We start from the raw sequence: 13,582 nt of genomic DNA, 5'->3' as shown, positions 1-13,582 counted from the left end.
CTGACTGTGTACGTTTTATTTAGCGAGGGCTAAAGCGCCCATTGTGGGAGAGCTGCTTCAAGGCACGTGGGGAAAGGGCGTGGATTAATTCAGCTACTGGCCCCGGCTCTCCGAATTAGAGCGAAAGGTTCACCTAATGGGCCAAAGGCAGGGGGAGAAGCTATTCGACCTCCTGGGCTCAGGGTGTGCGTGTGCGTGCGTGTGAGTGGCACACTCACGGCCAGCTTTCAAAACTGTCATCCAGCCCCCCCAAAATGTTGCAGCTGGCTCCGACCTTGCCTAGGCTGTCCACGCATTGGTCATGCAGCGTTCCACTGCATTGGCACACCCAGACTGCTTGTGAAAATGCTGTGTGCAAATTTCAGAGTCTGGCGCCAAACCGCAGGCCCGCCCTTCCCTGCCTCGCAGCGCGTTGCCCGGTCGACTGTCAAGCAGCTCAGGCTGAAAATTGTTTTCTAGTTCCCTAAAACACTTCCCGTAGCGGGCAGTAAGCAGCTCGAGAGGGGTCGCATCGCAGGGCACACCACAAAAGCCAGGGCGCGAGCGCCTCCCGCGGGTCACTGCTCCTTCCAGAAATGACGGCGCTGCTCCTGTTGGCGCTCCCGTTCTTAGCAGGTAACCGACAGAACACCTGTGTTACTGTAGCGTGTGATTTGTAAAGCGCTCACCTGCCATTGATAGGGCCTCGCTGAGCTTTATATCGGCTGCCTGTCTCGGTGTTTAGTGCTACCAAGGTTTGGGGTTGCAGTGGACTGTAATCGGCCAGAACAAATGTCTTCAAACACCAGGAGTGCGGGTGGTTACACATTTCAGCAATGAAATGCTTGGATAGATGAGGCATTAATTAACATAAAACGTGTGAGTGGCTTCGCGCCTCAATATTCGGGTGTTACTCCTGGCGAACCATGTACCATGATACATATGCTAGCAACGATATGTAGGCACTTGCTTATCATACCTCGAAAACATACAAATAAATGATGCTTGAGCCAGAAGTGATTGGAAACTAATCGCAGCCCGATAAATGGGTCACTTCGGTAGGTGCATTAACCCGCTGAGATATAATATTACCATGTCCTTCTAGTGTGTGTCCTCTGTCGAGTTTTGAGAAAAAATTGGATATCTGCCAAACTTGTTGGATAAAATCTTGAGTTGCTGAGTGAAGGTTTACCATTAAAAGCATTACTCGTGTATTATATAGCGCTTCACGCTGTTCCCCTCGTATCTAAGTGCTGTTATTGTTAATGCATTGATCTTGGAAGGAGGAAGCTCACTGTTAGCAATACCAGGACCTGATCTCGCAAAGCGCAGGTCATAGGTGAGCACTCTTAACCTCTGAGCTATCCGCCTGAATAATGCCATGTCCTTAATCATAGTTTTTTCTGAAAAGATTTTAATGGTAATGCTATATGTTATCTCCTGTTATCTTGCACTTGTATAGCGCTTCCCCCATAGTTTATAGCATCAAAGCACTTTCATACATATAACAAAAGGCAAGACTTACTTTTACTAAGAGGACAGCCTGTGAAATGATTCCTGTGCTTTACTTCTGTCAAGGTACTATTTCACCCTCTCCCCCCAAATCAGATTTCTCTAAGGACCCCCTTTCAGCTGGGAGATGTTCAACCAGTCGAAGATTTTTGCCCAACACCACTTTGCCTTTTAATGTCAACAGTTAGTTATGTATGTCCGGACAGATAGCTCACATGTTAAGCACTGGCCACAAACATGTGGCAAAGCTACACTTGGTAATTAAAAATCCTGTGTAGCGCCAGCTCTGCGGATGGGAAACAATAGCAGCTATTAACATAACGCTTGGAAGGGAAGCGGGGCGATTGTTGCATGCATTGTTACATAAAAACATGTCCCCCCTGTTTCCTTATTTTTGTGCCCCCAAAATGTCATTCTCCTGATCTGTATGCTGCTCCCCCAATAGGGTATTAGTTGCTGTTCTGGCATTTTCTTTCTATGTTTGTGTGTTATATTTATTTTAATAAAAAAGATGTAAATCAACAACAACAATAAAAGGAAACTATTACTTATTGTGGGGGGGGGTAACATTTTTGACACAGGGGAACTTAAAATCTTGCCTACAAAAGAAATACCACTAGTGATATTCTGAACCACCACCCCCCCCCCCCGATTTTCTCATGGTTCTCCCCCTTTGTGCAAAGATGTAATCAATATTTAATCAGTTTCCGCAACCATTAAGAGCAGCCATTTTGAATCCACTAAGGAGCAGGTGGGGAATGGCCAACTGGAGTGCCCAGCAAGAGCGACTGGATGCCCAGACACAACCTTCCTACCAACCTACACCCATTATCGCTAACAGACTGGCTGTGTCTTATCACTGTCTTTCAATACCCTTAATGTTATTATACTTCAGGAATCATTTCTATGTGATCTGCACTGATCCCGTTTATTCTCATGATGTTGATTCCTTTAAGATGGTTGACGCACATTAATGACGAAATTTCGGCAATCTTTGCATTAGCGGGCCGTCGTCAGAATTACTGAAATTCTTCACATTTTCGGATCCCAAACAGAAGGTCTGGACTGACACACTCAATGCTCAAAGACATAGAGCATAACACACGAAAGTGACGCACATCAATTGGATATTGAATCCAATATCCATGTAATAATCATCGAGAGAAATGGGGTAGTAGACCAAAATATATACGTACATTTGAATACCAAAAATACCCAAAATGCAGTCAGATTCAAGCCGCCCAGCTCTGTTCCTGCCAATTGAGTCTTAACTTCTAAAGGGTCCCAAAGCGGGATGGATCTTTGAAAAAAAATGTAATGCCTTTTTTGAATGTGTGTTTTGGGAATTTGCAATTTTTAAATAATTTTGTTGTAATCGTTCACTTTCCTTATATGTTTGGAACTCCAATGACCCCTTGATATTCCATTTCCACCAATTCTTTTTAACCCTTAACCCACCATCACAATAGGTTTAGACACTCTGTTGAACTTAGATTGTAAAATCAAATTTTGTAATCAGGGAGTTTTGCTAATTTTCATAGAAAATCCTTCTTAGAGACTGGGGTGCACCAGCTGGAAAGCTCCTTTTACTCACATGCATTCAAACCCCTTACATTTTTGGGAATGATAAGTGACAACACTATTTTATCTGGAGAGGCTTATGATGAGCACCGGAACAATGAGTTCAGGATCTTCCAAACAGGAATCTGATCCAGAACGCAATCAGATACGCTCGACCATGTGGTGTAGGGCAAACTATTAAAGGTACTAATATGGCTTCCCATAGAGTGCCCGACACATCTAGTTTGAGAGAGACTCCACTAGTTTCTTCCTTTATGTTGCCGATCTAGATATGTTGAAATGCCTAGAAAAATTCTACTGCTCTAAATAAACCCATAAGGTGCCCAACCTAAACTAATATATATCCGCTTCTTTCTAATCCACAGACGGCATGAGCATCGTAAACAAGAACTACGTTGAAAACGTTGGAGGCAAAATGACTATTAATTGCGAGTATGATTCATCGTACAAGGAATATGTCAAGTACTGGTGCAAGGGTTACTACCGAAGCTCTTGTGAAATTCTCCGCCAGACCCTGCAGAGTACTAACGATGATAATAACCTTATGCTAGAGGATAAAGGTACTGGTGGAATGCTTACTGTCACCATGAGCAACCTGAAAAAAGAAGACACTGGTTGGTACTGGTGTGGCATTGAGCGCCCGCTCCTACTCGACATTATGGATTACACGCACATCGAGGTTGATGGTGAGTAGAACTACGTTAAGCTCTGAAGGCTAGTCAATAGCATTGCAATCTCTGTTCTCCATTAGTGCCGTGTAGTGCCTCTCCACCTGTGGAAGTGTGCTTCTCACTTGTTTAGGTTGCCTGTGAGATATTTGTCGTTTGAGTGATCCAACACAACCTTTGTTTTCTTTACTCTTTTCTGCATGTCTTGTTTGTCTATTTATTAGCACTATGAGTCCTTTGGGTGTGCCGCACTCTACAAAAATGTGCATAAATAAAACATGGCAAGAAAGAGAGAAGATCAAGCCCATTTCAAACTAGAATGTCATATTTTCTAATGGAAAATATCAAAGATGAATTTCAGTGCCCCAAGAAGTCAGTTTGTTTGAGTTTTATTTAGTTGTCTAGAACTTGAAAATATAGAGGGAGTTTGATGGCTCATTTATTTAGCCGAGGGTTGCCGTCACATGGCCCTCCACCTTTGATTAGAGTTCCTATCACCACTTGCCAGCTTAGTCAGTGTTGAAGGATCATGGGAATTGTAGTCCAAAACATCTAGAGAGCCTGATGTGGCAGACCCCAGCTTCTGGTTAACAGTTCAGGGTCAACAATATAAATTCAGCCTTCCGCCAACACTTCAAAGCCATATATAAAATAATCAGCCTATCACGTGAACGTCCACTTCTAGGCCAGTGACAAAACGTGCACAGTCTTTGAACCTTGCACTGCTGGATTACTGAGGAGAATTCACAGTATACTGGAAATGACTGACTAGCGTGAGGACCGCGAAGACATAACATAACCTGACCTTCCTGTATCCCATTGCTTACTTTGGGATGCACCTTATTCCTTATAAACGGTCTCCTTTGTGTTTCATTTGGGATTTTTCCTGCATCAAATATGTACCAGTGCACATGTGCACTGATGTGATTTGCTTTTCAGAGGAACCTAGGCTATATTAAAGGTTTCCGAAAGGGAACAGTCATTTTCCCAGAGAGTAGATATTAAAACAGGCATTGGCAAAGACATCAGCGCTGGCTTTGTTTATATATTGAGCAGGATAATTTTGAAGGTCCTCAAAGGACAAAAGTGGTTTATGATGAACAGTAAAGCTAGGCCTATTAGTTCTGCCAGTACTTCTTATTGGAGGTTCCCAATACCCCACTCCCTCATGTGGGCCAGACGACAGGTATTGCGTTCTTTCATCGTTGGATGACATTTTGTGGCTAGTTTAACAAAAAAACTCATCGAAATTTTAGTGGGGTTAGAAAAGCATATATATGGGGTGAGGATGGTCAGGAATAGGTAAAAAATAATAGGGGACGGGGGCTTGCAGGATGAACCCGCTCAAAAATTTAAAAAAAACTATTCCAATGAGTTTTTTCATTAAAATATCAGCTGAAAAAAACCCATTGATATTTCATCCAGCGATGAAATGACATGGAACCAGATCGCCAAGTGTTAGGTTTAAATGTCATATCATTTTGTTTATATGTGTTACAGACCTTTGAGGGTTATTATGCTGTGTTCCATTCATGCATACACATTCCGAGAACGCCTGCATCCTAGGATTCTCTCGGAATGTGTATGTACTGCATGCTTTGAACTGGCAGACAGTTTGCCTTGAGTACCTTAAGCTGAAGGTGCGCCTGCTGCCTGTGCATAGTTTAACTTAAATAAAGCCTTTTGTTAAACTCCTTACGGCGTCGTTCCTATCTCAACACTGGCGACGAGGACAAGCCCTGCTTACACTCAGCTGTTCCCCTCCCGCAGCTGAGAAGGAAATAAAAGGAAGGATAAAGCCAGCAGCACTTCCCTACTGAAGACTGCAGCACCCCGCTGTGCCCTACGAGCGCCGCTCCTCCCTGCATGGGAGTTCAGAGCGGCGCACTCTCAACATTTTGAGCCAGTGCACCAGGCAGCAGGCGCGGCCCCACATTCCAGGTCAGAGGGGGTGCCCAAAAATAGGGGGTGGAGCACACATCAGCATTGGAAAAGACTCCATACTCACGTTCATGACAGAGTGTGTGTGTATTCTCGTATGAGAACCACACAAGAGGTTTTATGTATATTTTGGGAAATGCTAAGGAAATCTCAAGGCCTCTAGGGGAAGTTTCCACCTGAAACAATTTCAAAGACTGCAAGTGGTTGCCCAGCAACTGGCACAGCCTTCTCGTCCAGGACAGAGTTTTGACATTCCATTTAGGTATTGTGATGCAACAAATGGTCTTTTGCTGGGCACTCTGCTCAGTGCCCTCAGCAGGCCATACCCTGCGCTGATGTCCATTGTGATGTCATAATTGACTGTGTTCTTATTGGAATCATCACACTAGAGTTTCCCTTTGCTGATGCCCATTGTGATGTCATAATTGACTGTGCTTATCACATCAAGTTCTTGGATTTTGCCAGGCTTTCCAGCTCATCCTATTCTGCCATTGTTCAGTGTTACACTGCAAGACCAAGATCTCACCTCTAACTTTGGCATAATGGCGGCGGCAATTCCTCTGGCTGCACCATTCCTCACCGAATCTGGGAGGCCCCCAGTCAGATGGGATAGATGGGTCAAGATGTTCAAAAATGACATTGTTGATATTGGGGGCAAAAGGTATAGCTCTGCCAGGAAGAAAGCACTTCTTTTACACAATTTGGTTCCAGAAGGGCGCATTGTATTCGATGGCCTCACACGTGTGGTGGAGGACGGATCTGGAGACGCTGATGAGTACGTAATTGCTTTGGAAAAGATGGGGGATCACTTTGGACCCAGGAAGAATGTGACATTTGAAAGACACAAGTTCTTTCAACGGGCACAGGACAGTGCAGAAAATGTGGAATCTTATGTGGCTTCATTGAGGACATTGAGCCACACGTGTGACTTTGGGGACCTCACAGACTCCCTCATAAGGGACCAACTAGTGTGCTGCACCAACAGTCCCAGGGTACAAGTAAAGTTACTTGCCAAGGATGTGTCGTTAGAGCAGGCGGTGGAGTTGACACGCTGCATTGTGCAAACCTCTCAATACATGAGGGCAATGAAAACTGACAAGCAATCATCACACATCGTGGCACAAGGGGTATGTGCAGTCATGCCAAAGAGGAAGGGGAATACCAGGAAGGATTGGTGGAATCAGAGGTCCTCTAGATGTGGAAGTACCAGGCATTCATCACATTTTCCATCCTATGCCGCAAGAGTTGCAGAATGCTACAAGTGCAAGCGCAAGGGTCATTTTGCGAATATGTGTAAAGATGCTTCGGTGAATTGTCTTGAACAAAGAGACACAGAATACCAATCTTCCACACAGCCCCTGCAAAGAATGCCAGATGAGCCGCCTGTCCAGAAGAGAGATGCTAGGCATGTGTTCCAGATTGATGCTGTATCAGGTGATGCCAAGGGACCAGTTGATCATTTCATGATTGATGGGTGCCACATCAAGATGAAGGTGGATTCGTGTTCGCCTTGGACCATTATTTCAGAAGATACCTTCAAGAATATTCTAGGCAAGACTCCTGATCTTCTTCTTCCCACTGAAGTACAACCCTGTGGTTATGGAGATTCAGACATTGCCCTCACTGGCGAGTTTCATGGCACAGTATCTTACAAAGGGAGAGAATGTTCGGCAAAAATTCTGGTTGCAAAGAAAGGAGCGTCATTACTGGGTTGGGAAGAGCAAAGGGTATTAGGTGTCCATATACAAGCAAGTGCATCAGAACCTGTAACTATTGCAGACATTGAGGACAGGTGGTCCAAAGATTTTCCTGAGGTTTTCACGTCCAGCCTAGGAAGGTTGAATGGCTTTGAGCACAACATAAGGCTCAAGCCTAATGCACAGCCGGTTTTGCATAACGTGAGGCCTGTTCCACTTAAACTTCGGCAACAACTCTGTGAGGAACTTCAGAGTTTGATTCAAAAAGGTGTGATTGAGTGCATCAATGGAACGGAATGGCTCTCCCCTGTGGTCCTAGTAACGAAAAACAATGGTAGCCTGAGACTATGTGTTGACCTCAGGCACCTAAACAAGAACATTTTCATTGAAAGGCACCCTCTACCCATAATTTCTGAGACTCTGGCTACACTTGGCGAACCTAGTTGGTTCTCAGTAATAGATCTCTCTGCAGCATATCACCAGGTGCCGCTATCGGACAAATGTCAGCATGTAACTGCTTTTGTCACTCCAGAGGGCACGTTCAAGTATTTGCGCATGCCTTTTGGAATAGCATCAGCTGCTTCCGTGTTTCAATGAGTCATGGAGGAAGTACTTAAAGGTCTGAAGAATGTTACTGTGTTTCAAGACGACATTTTGGTTTTTGCTAATTCAGAGGGTGAACATGATGTGGCATTGGGGAATGTTCTTCAAAGGTTGAAATCTTCAGGCTGACGGTACAAAGAGAAAAATGTTGCATTAGTCTCAGGGAGGTTGAGTACCTGGGACACACAGTGTCAGGTCATTGGATATCACCTAAAAGAATATATGTGAAGTACCTCCACCTACCGATAAAGATCAACTCAGATCATTTATGGGTATGGCGGAGTTCTATCATAAGTTTGTGGAAAAATTTTCCACTATCTCAGCACCCCTAAGGAACTTATTGAAAAAAGGAGTGAGTTTCAAATGGGCTCCTGAGTGTCAAGAAGCGTTTGCTGCTATAAAGGAAGGGATATCAGGAGCACCATCTCTTGGTAGTTTTGCTAGCAGTAGGAAAACTGTGCTTACAGTCGATGCTTTTTTTATTGGGTTAGGAGCCTCATTGTAACAAGTGGACTCAGGGAAAGAATGTCAGGTGATTGCTTTTGCTTCCAGGCCTCTGAGGGGGGCTGAATGTAATTATTCAGTAATAGAAAGAGAAGCATTAGCGGTGTACTGGGCCATTGTATATTTTACGTTTCTTTTTGTGGGGGCAAGAATTTTTAGTGAAGTCTGACCATAAACCGCTGGTTCAACTTTTAAGTAGCTGTGATTGGGCAAAAGGCTCTCCCAGGATTGCTAGATCGATTGTGGGATTGCAGGGATACAATTTTAAGATTGTTCACATTCCAGGTAAAGAAAATGTGGTGGCTGATTGCCTGTCTAGAATGCCAGTGAAACACACTGAGGGCACATCAGAAATAGTCATGGAAGAAGATATAACTATTTCAGACATGTCAGCAGTTGCAGTGGGGAAAGATGAATGGCTAGAAGCAGATGCATGTGACACATCTATCACCAGGGTGAAAGAGTGGACAATTAATCCAGCAGGGATGCTCTAGATAGGAATTTCGATCGTATGTATGAGGTGAATCAAGAGCTAAATCTGTCTGAAGATGGAATAAAACTCAGGAGAGGGTCCAAGATTATCCCTCACTCAGGTATTAGGGGCCGCTTAGTAGATCTGTCTCATCAAGGGCATCTTGGAATAAGCGGTACCAAAAGATTGTTAAAACAATCGTATTGGTGGCCAGGCATGGACAGCATGGTGGAAAAAAAGGTGAGGGGTTGTCATGAATGTGAAAAAGCGGATACAGGAAAAGTAGTCAGAGAAGTGCCGCTTAACCCTGTTCAAGTTCCATGTGAGCCATGGAAAAAATTAGCTGTGGATATAATTGGCCCAATACAAGGTTTGGGCGATGGCTTTAGGTTTATGGTAGTACTTGTAGACTATCACACCACGTTGGTTGAGTGGAAGGCTCTAAGAGAGGCCAATACGAATTTAATGGTCTCATTCTTTGAAGACGTGTTCCACAGAGAGGGCTTTCCCACAGAGATCATAACAGAAAACGGGGTGCAGTTCTGTTCTCAGAGAATGAATGAATTCCTGGTCAGGTATGGTTTCACACATTTGAGAAACGCGCTATACCACCCTAGAGCGAATGGTTTGGTGGAGAGGGCTAATAGATTCATTAAAGGGGGGTATTCAGCTAGCTCACAACTCAGGTCTTGAATGGTCAGAAGTGTTGAAAGAATTGGTGTGGAATTATAGTATTACTCCACATTCAGTAACCAAGGTGTCACCTTTTGTCTCATTAAAAGGTAGGCAGCCAGCTACCAGGTTATGTCCTGGATGGCTAGAGGCATCAGGATGTGTGAATGTAGATAGAAAGACAATAATGAATTTGATTCATGATGCGCAGAATGAGTACAAACAGAGATTCAACTCTAATGTCAATGTAAAAGAGATGATGTTGTCGGTGGGAGATTATGTGTTAATCAAAAACCCACGTTTTTGTGCGAAGTGTACAGAAACCAAATTCCTAGGTCCCAAGAGAGTTGAAACTATTAGAAGTAGCGTGGTCATTCTTGAAGGGGGTGAGTGTTGGTCGAAATCTAAATGAGTCAAATGTGCACCAAATGTGAACAGAGAAAATGTAATGAGAGACAATGTCAATGATGAGAGTCAAGAGGAACCAGGAGGTGAAGGAGTTACATATCAATCACCTACAAACATTAGTGGGCAAGTGGAGGATGAATCCAATGCTGGAGACAACTGCAAAAGAACAAAGAGACGGCCTGATCATTTTAAAGACTATTACCTTGAATAGTTTAGCTAAAATTCTTGCACATTAAGGGAGGGAGATGTGTTAGGTTTAAATGTCATATCATTTCGTTTATATGTGTTACAGACCTTTGAGGTTTATTATGCTGTGTTCCATTCATGCATACACATTCCGAGAACGCCTGCATCCTAGGATTCTCTCGGAATGTCGATGTACTGCATGCTTTGAACTGGCCAACAGTTTGCCTCGAGTACCTTAAGCTGAAGGTGCGTCTGCTGCCTGTGCATAGTTTAACTTAAATAAAGCCATTTGTTAAACTCCTTACGCCGTCGGTCCTATCTCAACACCAAGTCCCTGTTTGCACTGCACTCTTATTGCCCTTCAAATTTCTCTGGCCAACACGTATGATCCATGCTCCCGAAATCAGCCTTTCCTCATTAGCATCCGCACAATGCCCTGCCATTCGTATCACGCATGGCTGCTTTCTTCCTTGGCACAAGAACTATCACACAGTGATTTAACAAAGCCATGCACAGTCAGACCACAGCCCCCAATAGCAGGTCTTGAAAATGTATGTCATTTAATAGTTTTGCAAAAATACTAATGTGTAAGCATTAATATTGTCCTGTAAAATAAAGCAGATGTGAAAAGTTTTCACATACAGGTAAAATGTACACTGAATAGAACATCATCATGGAGCTAACACACACACACACAAGTAACCAATCACAGACTGGCACATTCAAACACTCCCAAATGGCCACAGCGAGAATGCAATTGGCCAATGAAAGCCACACCCTTCACCGTGGAGCAGCTGATAGTTAAGTATTGGAATCTTTGTAAATAAATCCTTTATCTACAGTAATACTGGCAGCCCTAGGACATAAAGTGTTACTGCTAATAAACAAACTAACAACACAGCAAAGCACCAAGCAGAAACAAGGACAACAATAACAGGAAAGCATGGAAACAAAAGAAACACTTAAAACGAGCATTCAGCAACACTATGCCCAACTTACAAAGTTGAACTACCTTACACAAAATGCACGACCCTACAAAAGAGTTTTCACTTTGATGCACTCTTTTTGCATCACAGATGAGCTCAATAACACCTGGGACGTTTGTTGTGCACTCGCTTGTTCCCATACATGTATACAGAGATGTTGCTAGGGGTTGTGGGGCGGAGGTGTCTGTAGCCCTGGGTCTTTTGGTTGAAGCACCGGATAGAAGCTCAGGGGCTTCAACTAAAAGGCTAGCTAGCCCTGAGTCCCGACAGTCCTGACATTAGCGTAGCATGACTGCACCTTTGACCAACATCGATAGAGCTCCAAGGCTATCCATCAGGGACTACAGTAAGAGGGTGGCAGACAGGTGGTCAAGCATTTTTAGGTGTACACACAATGGGTCGTTCACGATTCCCTGGTTGTGAATGCACTCACAGCCCTTTGTCGTCCACCCATCATTATCAACTTTCCATTCTTTGAACAAAGGCGGGCAATAGCTCTGCATTGGTTGGGCCATGTAGGCATTGCGACGTGGTAACATACTTGTAGTCATTTCCTACAGGTGAGTTGTGTCATCGTGGCCTTATATGTCAGCTAGTTCCAATGTCAAAACTTGCTAATGGAAAGAAAATGATGTCTAAAACTATAGGTGCAGTACACCTCTCCGCATGTTATAGCCCCCAAAGTCATATCTTGTGATGTATCTTGTCTTGGGAGGATAGCTCAGGGGCAACGTGCTCGCCTTGGCAGCAAGACTACATGGAGCAAGGAGCAACATAGGTTCGATCCGCGGGTCCGCGCTTAGAAACCTCTCGGTATTAAGCACGTTATAAGTAACTAGTTATAAAAATTATGTTGCTCAACATTCTGTATTCTTCTTTGACATGCCAAGAAAACCCTCTGTGAAGTTAAAGTAGGCATAGCCAGATACATATGTTATACATTATAGGTAGATAGATGAGAGATAAAAGAAAGTGCGAAAAAGATGTTTGCTGTTTTATGTAATAATAATAATACTTGTGACATCTGGCAACTGCTGGCCAAGTGGGGCAGCCATTGAGGGTTAGTAAGTCCACTCCCTGCAGGGAAGCTGACTGCTTAGATATCATCGAAATACATCCAACAGGTCCCTTTTCTCTCGGAACACACAGGTACAGACCATTGGCCGCTGGGTATTAAAGTGGATGATATTTACACAACTATTTTACATCTCAAGGGTTCTCGTGCCAAGAGCCAAATGGCCTATCAAATGCAGTATTCAAGACAAATCCAACTGATTGGGCCAGAAGTTTGAAAATCTTGTTTGACAAGGTCTGCGGACAGGGGGTTGGTTACCAAAACATGGCAACATGCTATTTTGTTACCCGTTTACAAAAAGGGTGATAGAGAGCGGCCTGAAAATTATCGTCTGCTCTTTCTCTTGGATGTAACAGGGAAACTGTTTGCATCGTTTGTCTTGGGCGGAAATGCCGAGGTGGGTAGAACACGATAACATTTTGCACACTACACAGACTGGTTTTTTGGCCGGTGCCAAGTACCAGGCATAACATCAGGCTGCTGGACCCATTAATTCTGGAATTGGCCAAAAGGGGGCAGCCCGGCCTAATGCCTCATCTTTGTTGATTTTACAGCGACCTTCGACTCAGTGAACCATGTTACATTTCGATAGAAGTTGAAGAAGCTGGGCTTCCCGAAGCTGGCTTTTGGACATATTAATCTGTCTTCATACAAATACAAGTGTGTGTTACGCTCACCTGGCTCCTACAGGGGCGTCGGTAGGACCAGGACTGCTGCGGCCTCCACCCACGTGATGTGTAGTGCAGCGATGACTGACTGGATCTGCCTTACTAATCTTGTCTGCTTGACCTGTAGAAATATTCTCCTACAAGTGGAGAGATGGATTTAGCCACTTGTGGATTCAAGTGATAGCTCCCCCACTGTCCTCCCCACTAATCACCTCTGTGCCCTCTCAGTAATCTCACCTTATAGTCTTGAAGGATGAGCCCTCCATCCTGCGAAGCACGCAGGGGCGGGTTGATGACCAGTTACTTCACTGGCCTGAAAATATTGGAAGAGTTGTAGACGAATCCTGACTCCAAAAGGTCCTGGTGAAGAGCCGTAAGTATATAGTTCGTAAGAGTTCAAAATGTCTGGAATTCACTCCTGCCCAATTCCTCTTTTATCTTGCAACTTTGACCGAATAAGAAGATTGACTGCTGAAAGCGCTCTGGTAAAAGTCTGTGTTACCCAACACTGTCCGGTGAATAATGCCAAGGGTTAAACTTGCTGCTTTCTCCTTTTCTTACAGGTGCGGCATAAGAAGATGTGGCGTGCTGATGAATAATACCTCCGGCGGTAAAATCAGGTAAGCATAT

At 44.1% G+C, this 13,582-nt stretch overlaps 1 protein-coding gene across 2 annotated transcripts in view; it reads left to right on the top strand.

The window, feature by feature from the left end:
• The first annotated feature begins 455 nt into the window (after positions 1 to 455).
• The window catches only part of LOC138520888 (transmembrane domain-containing protein TMIGD3-like), a 66,793-nt gene continuing 53,666 nt past the window's right edge, over positions 456 to 13,582 (top strand). The window contains exons 1-2 of one of the 2 annotated variants that reach the window (XM_069633301.1): positions 456 to 615; positions 3,438 to 3,758. In XM_069633301.1, coding sequence (XP_069489402.1) covers positions 576 to 615; positions 3,438 to 3,758 — 361 coding nt within the window. In that variant the 5' untranslated portion in view covers positions 456 to 575. The remainder of the gene's footprint in view (positions 616 to 3,437; positions 3,759 to 13,582) is intronic. The other variant, XM_069633300.1, reaches the window with a different exon arrangement.

This window comes from Ambystoma mexicanum, chromosome 13 (genome assembly GCF_040938575.1).
Source record: "Ambystoma mexicanum isolate Mex_15411 chromosome 13, UKY_AmexF1_1, whole genome shotgun sequence".
NCBI classification, from domain to species: Eukaryota; Metazoa; Chordata; class Amphibia; order Caudata; family Ambystomatidae; genus Ambystoma; species Ambystoma mexicanum.
The sequence above is the reverse complement of the archived record's forward strand: the minus strand, read 5'-3'. Positions and strand labels throughout refer to the sequence as shown.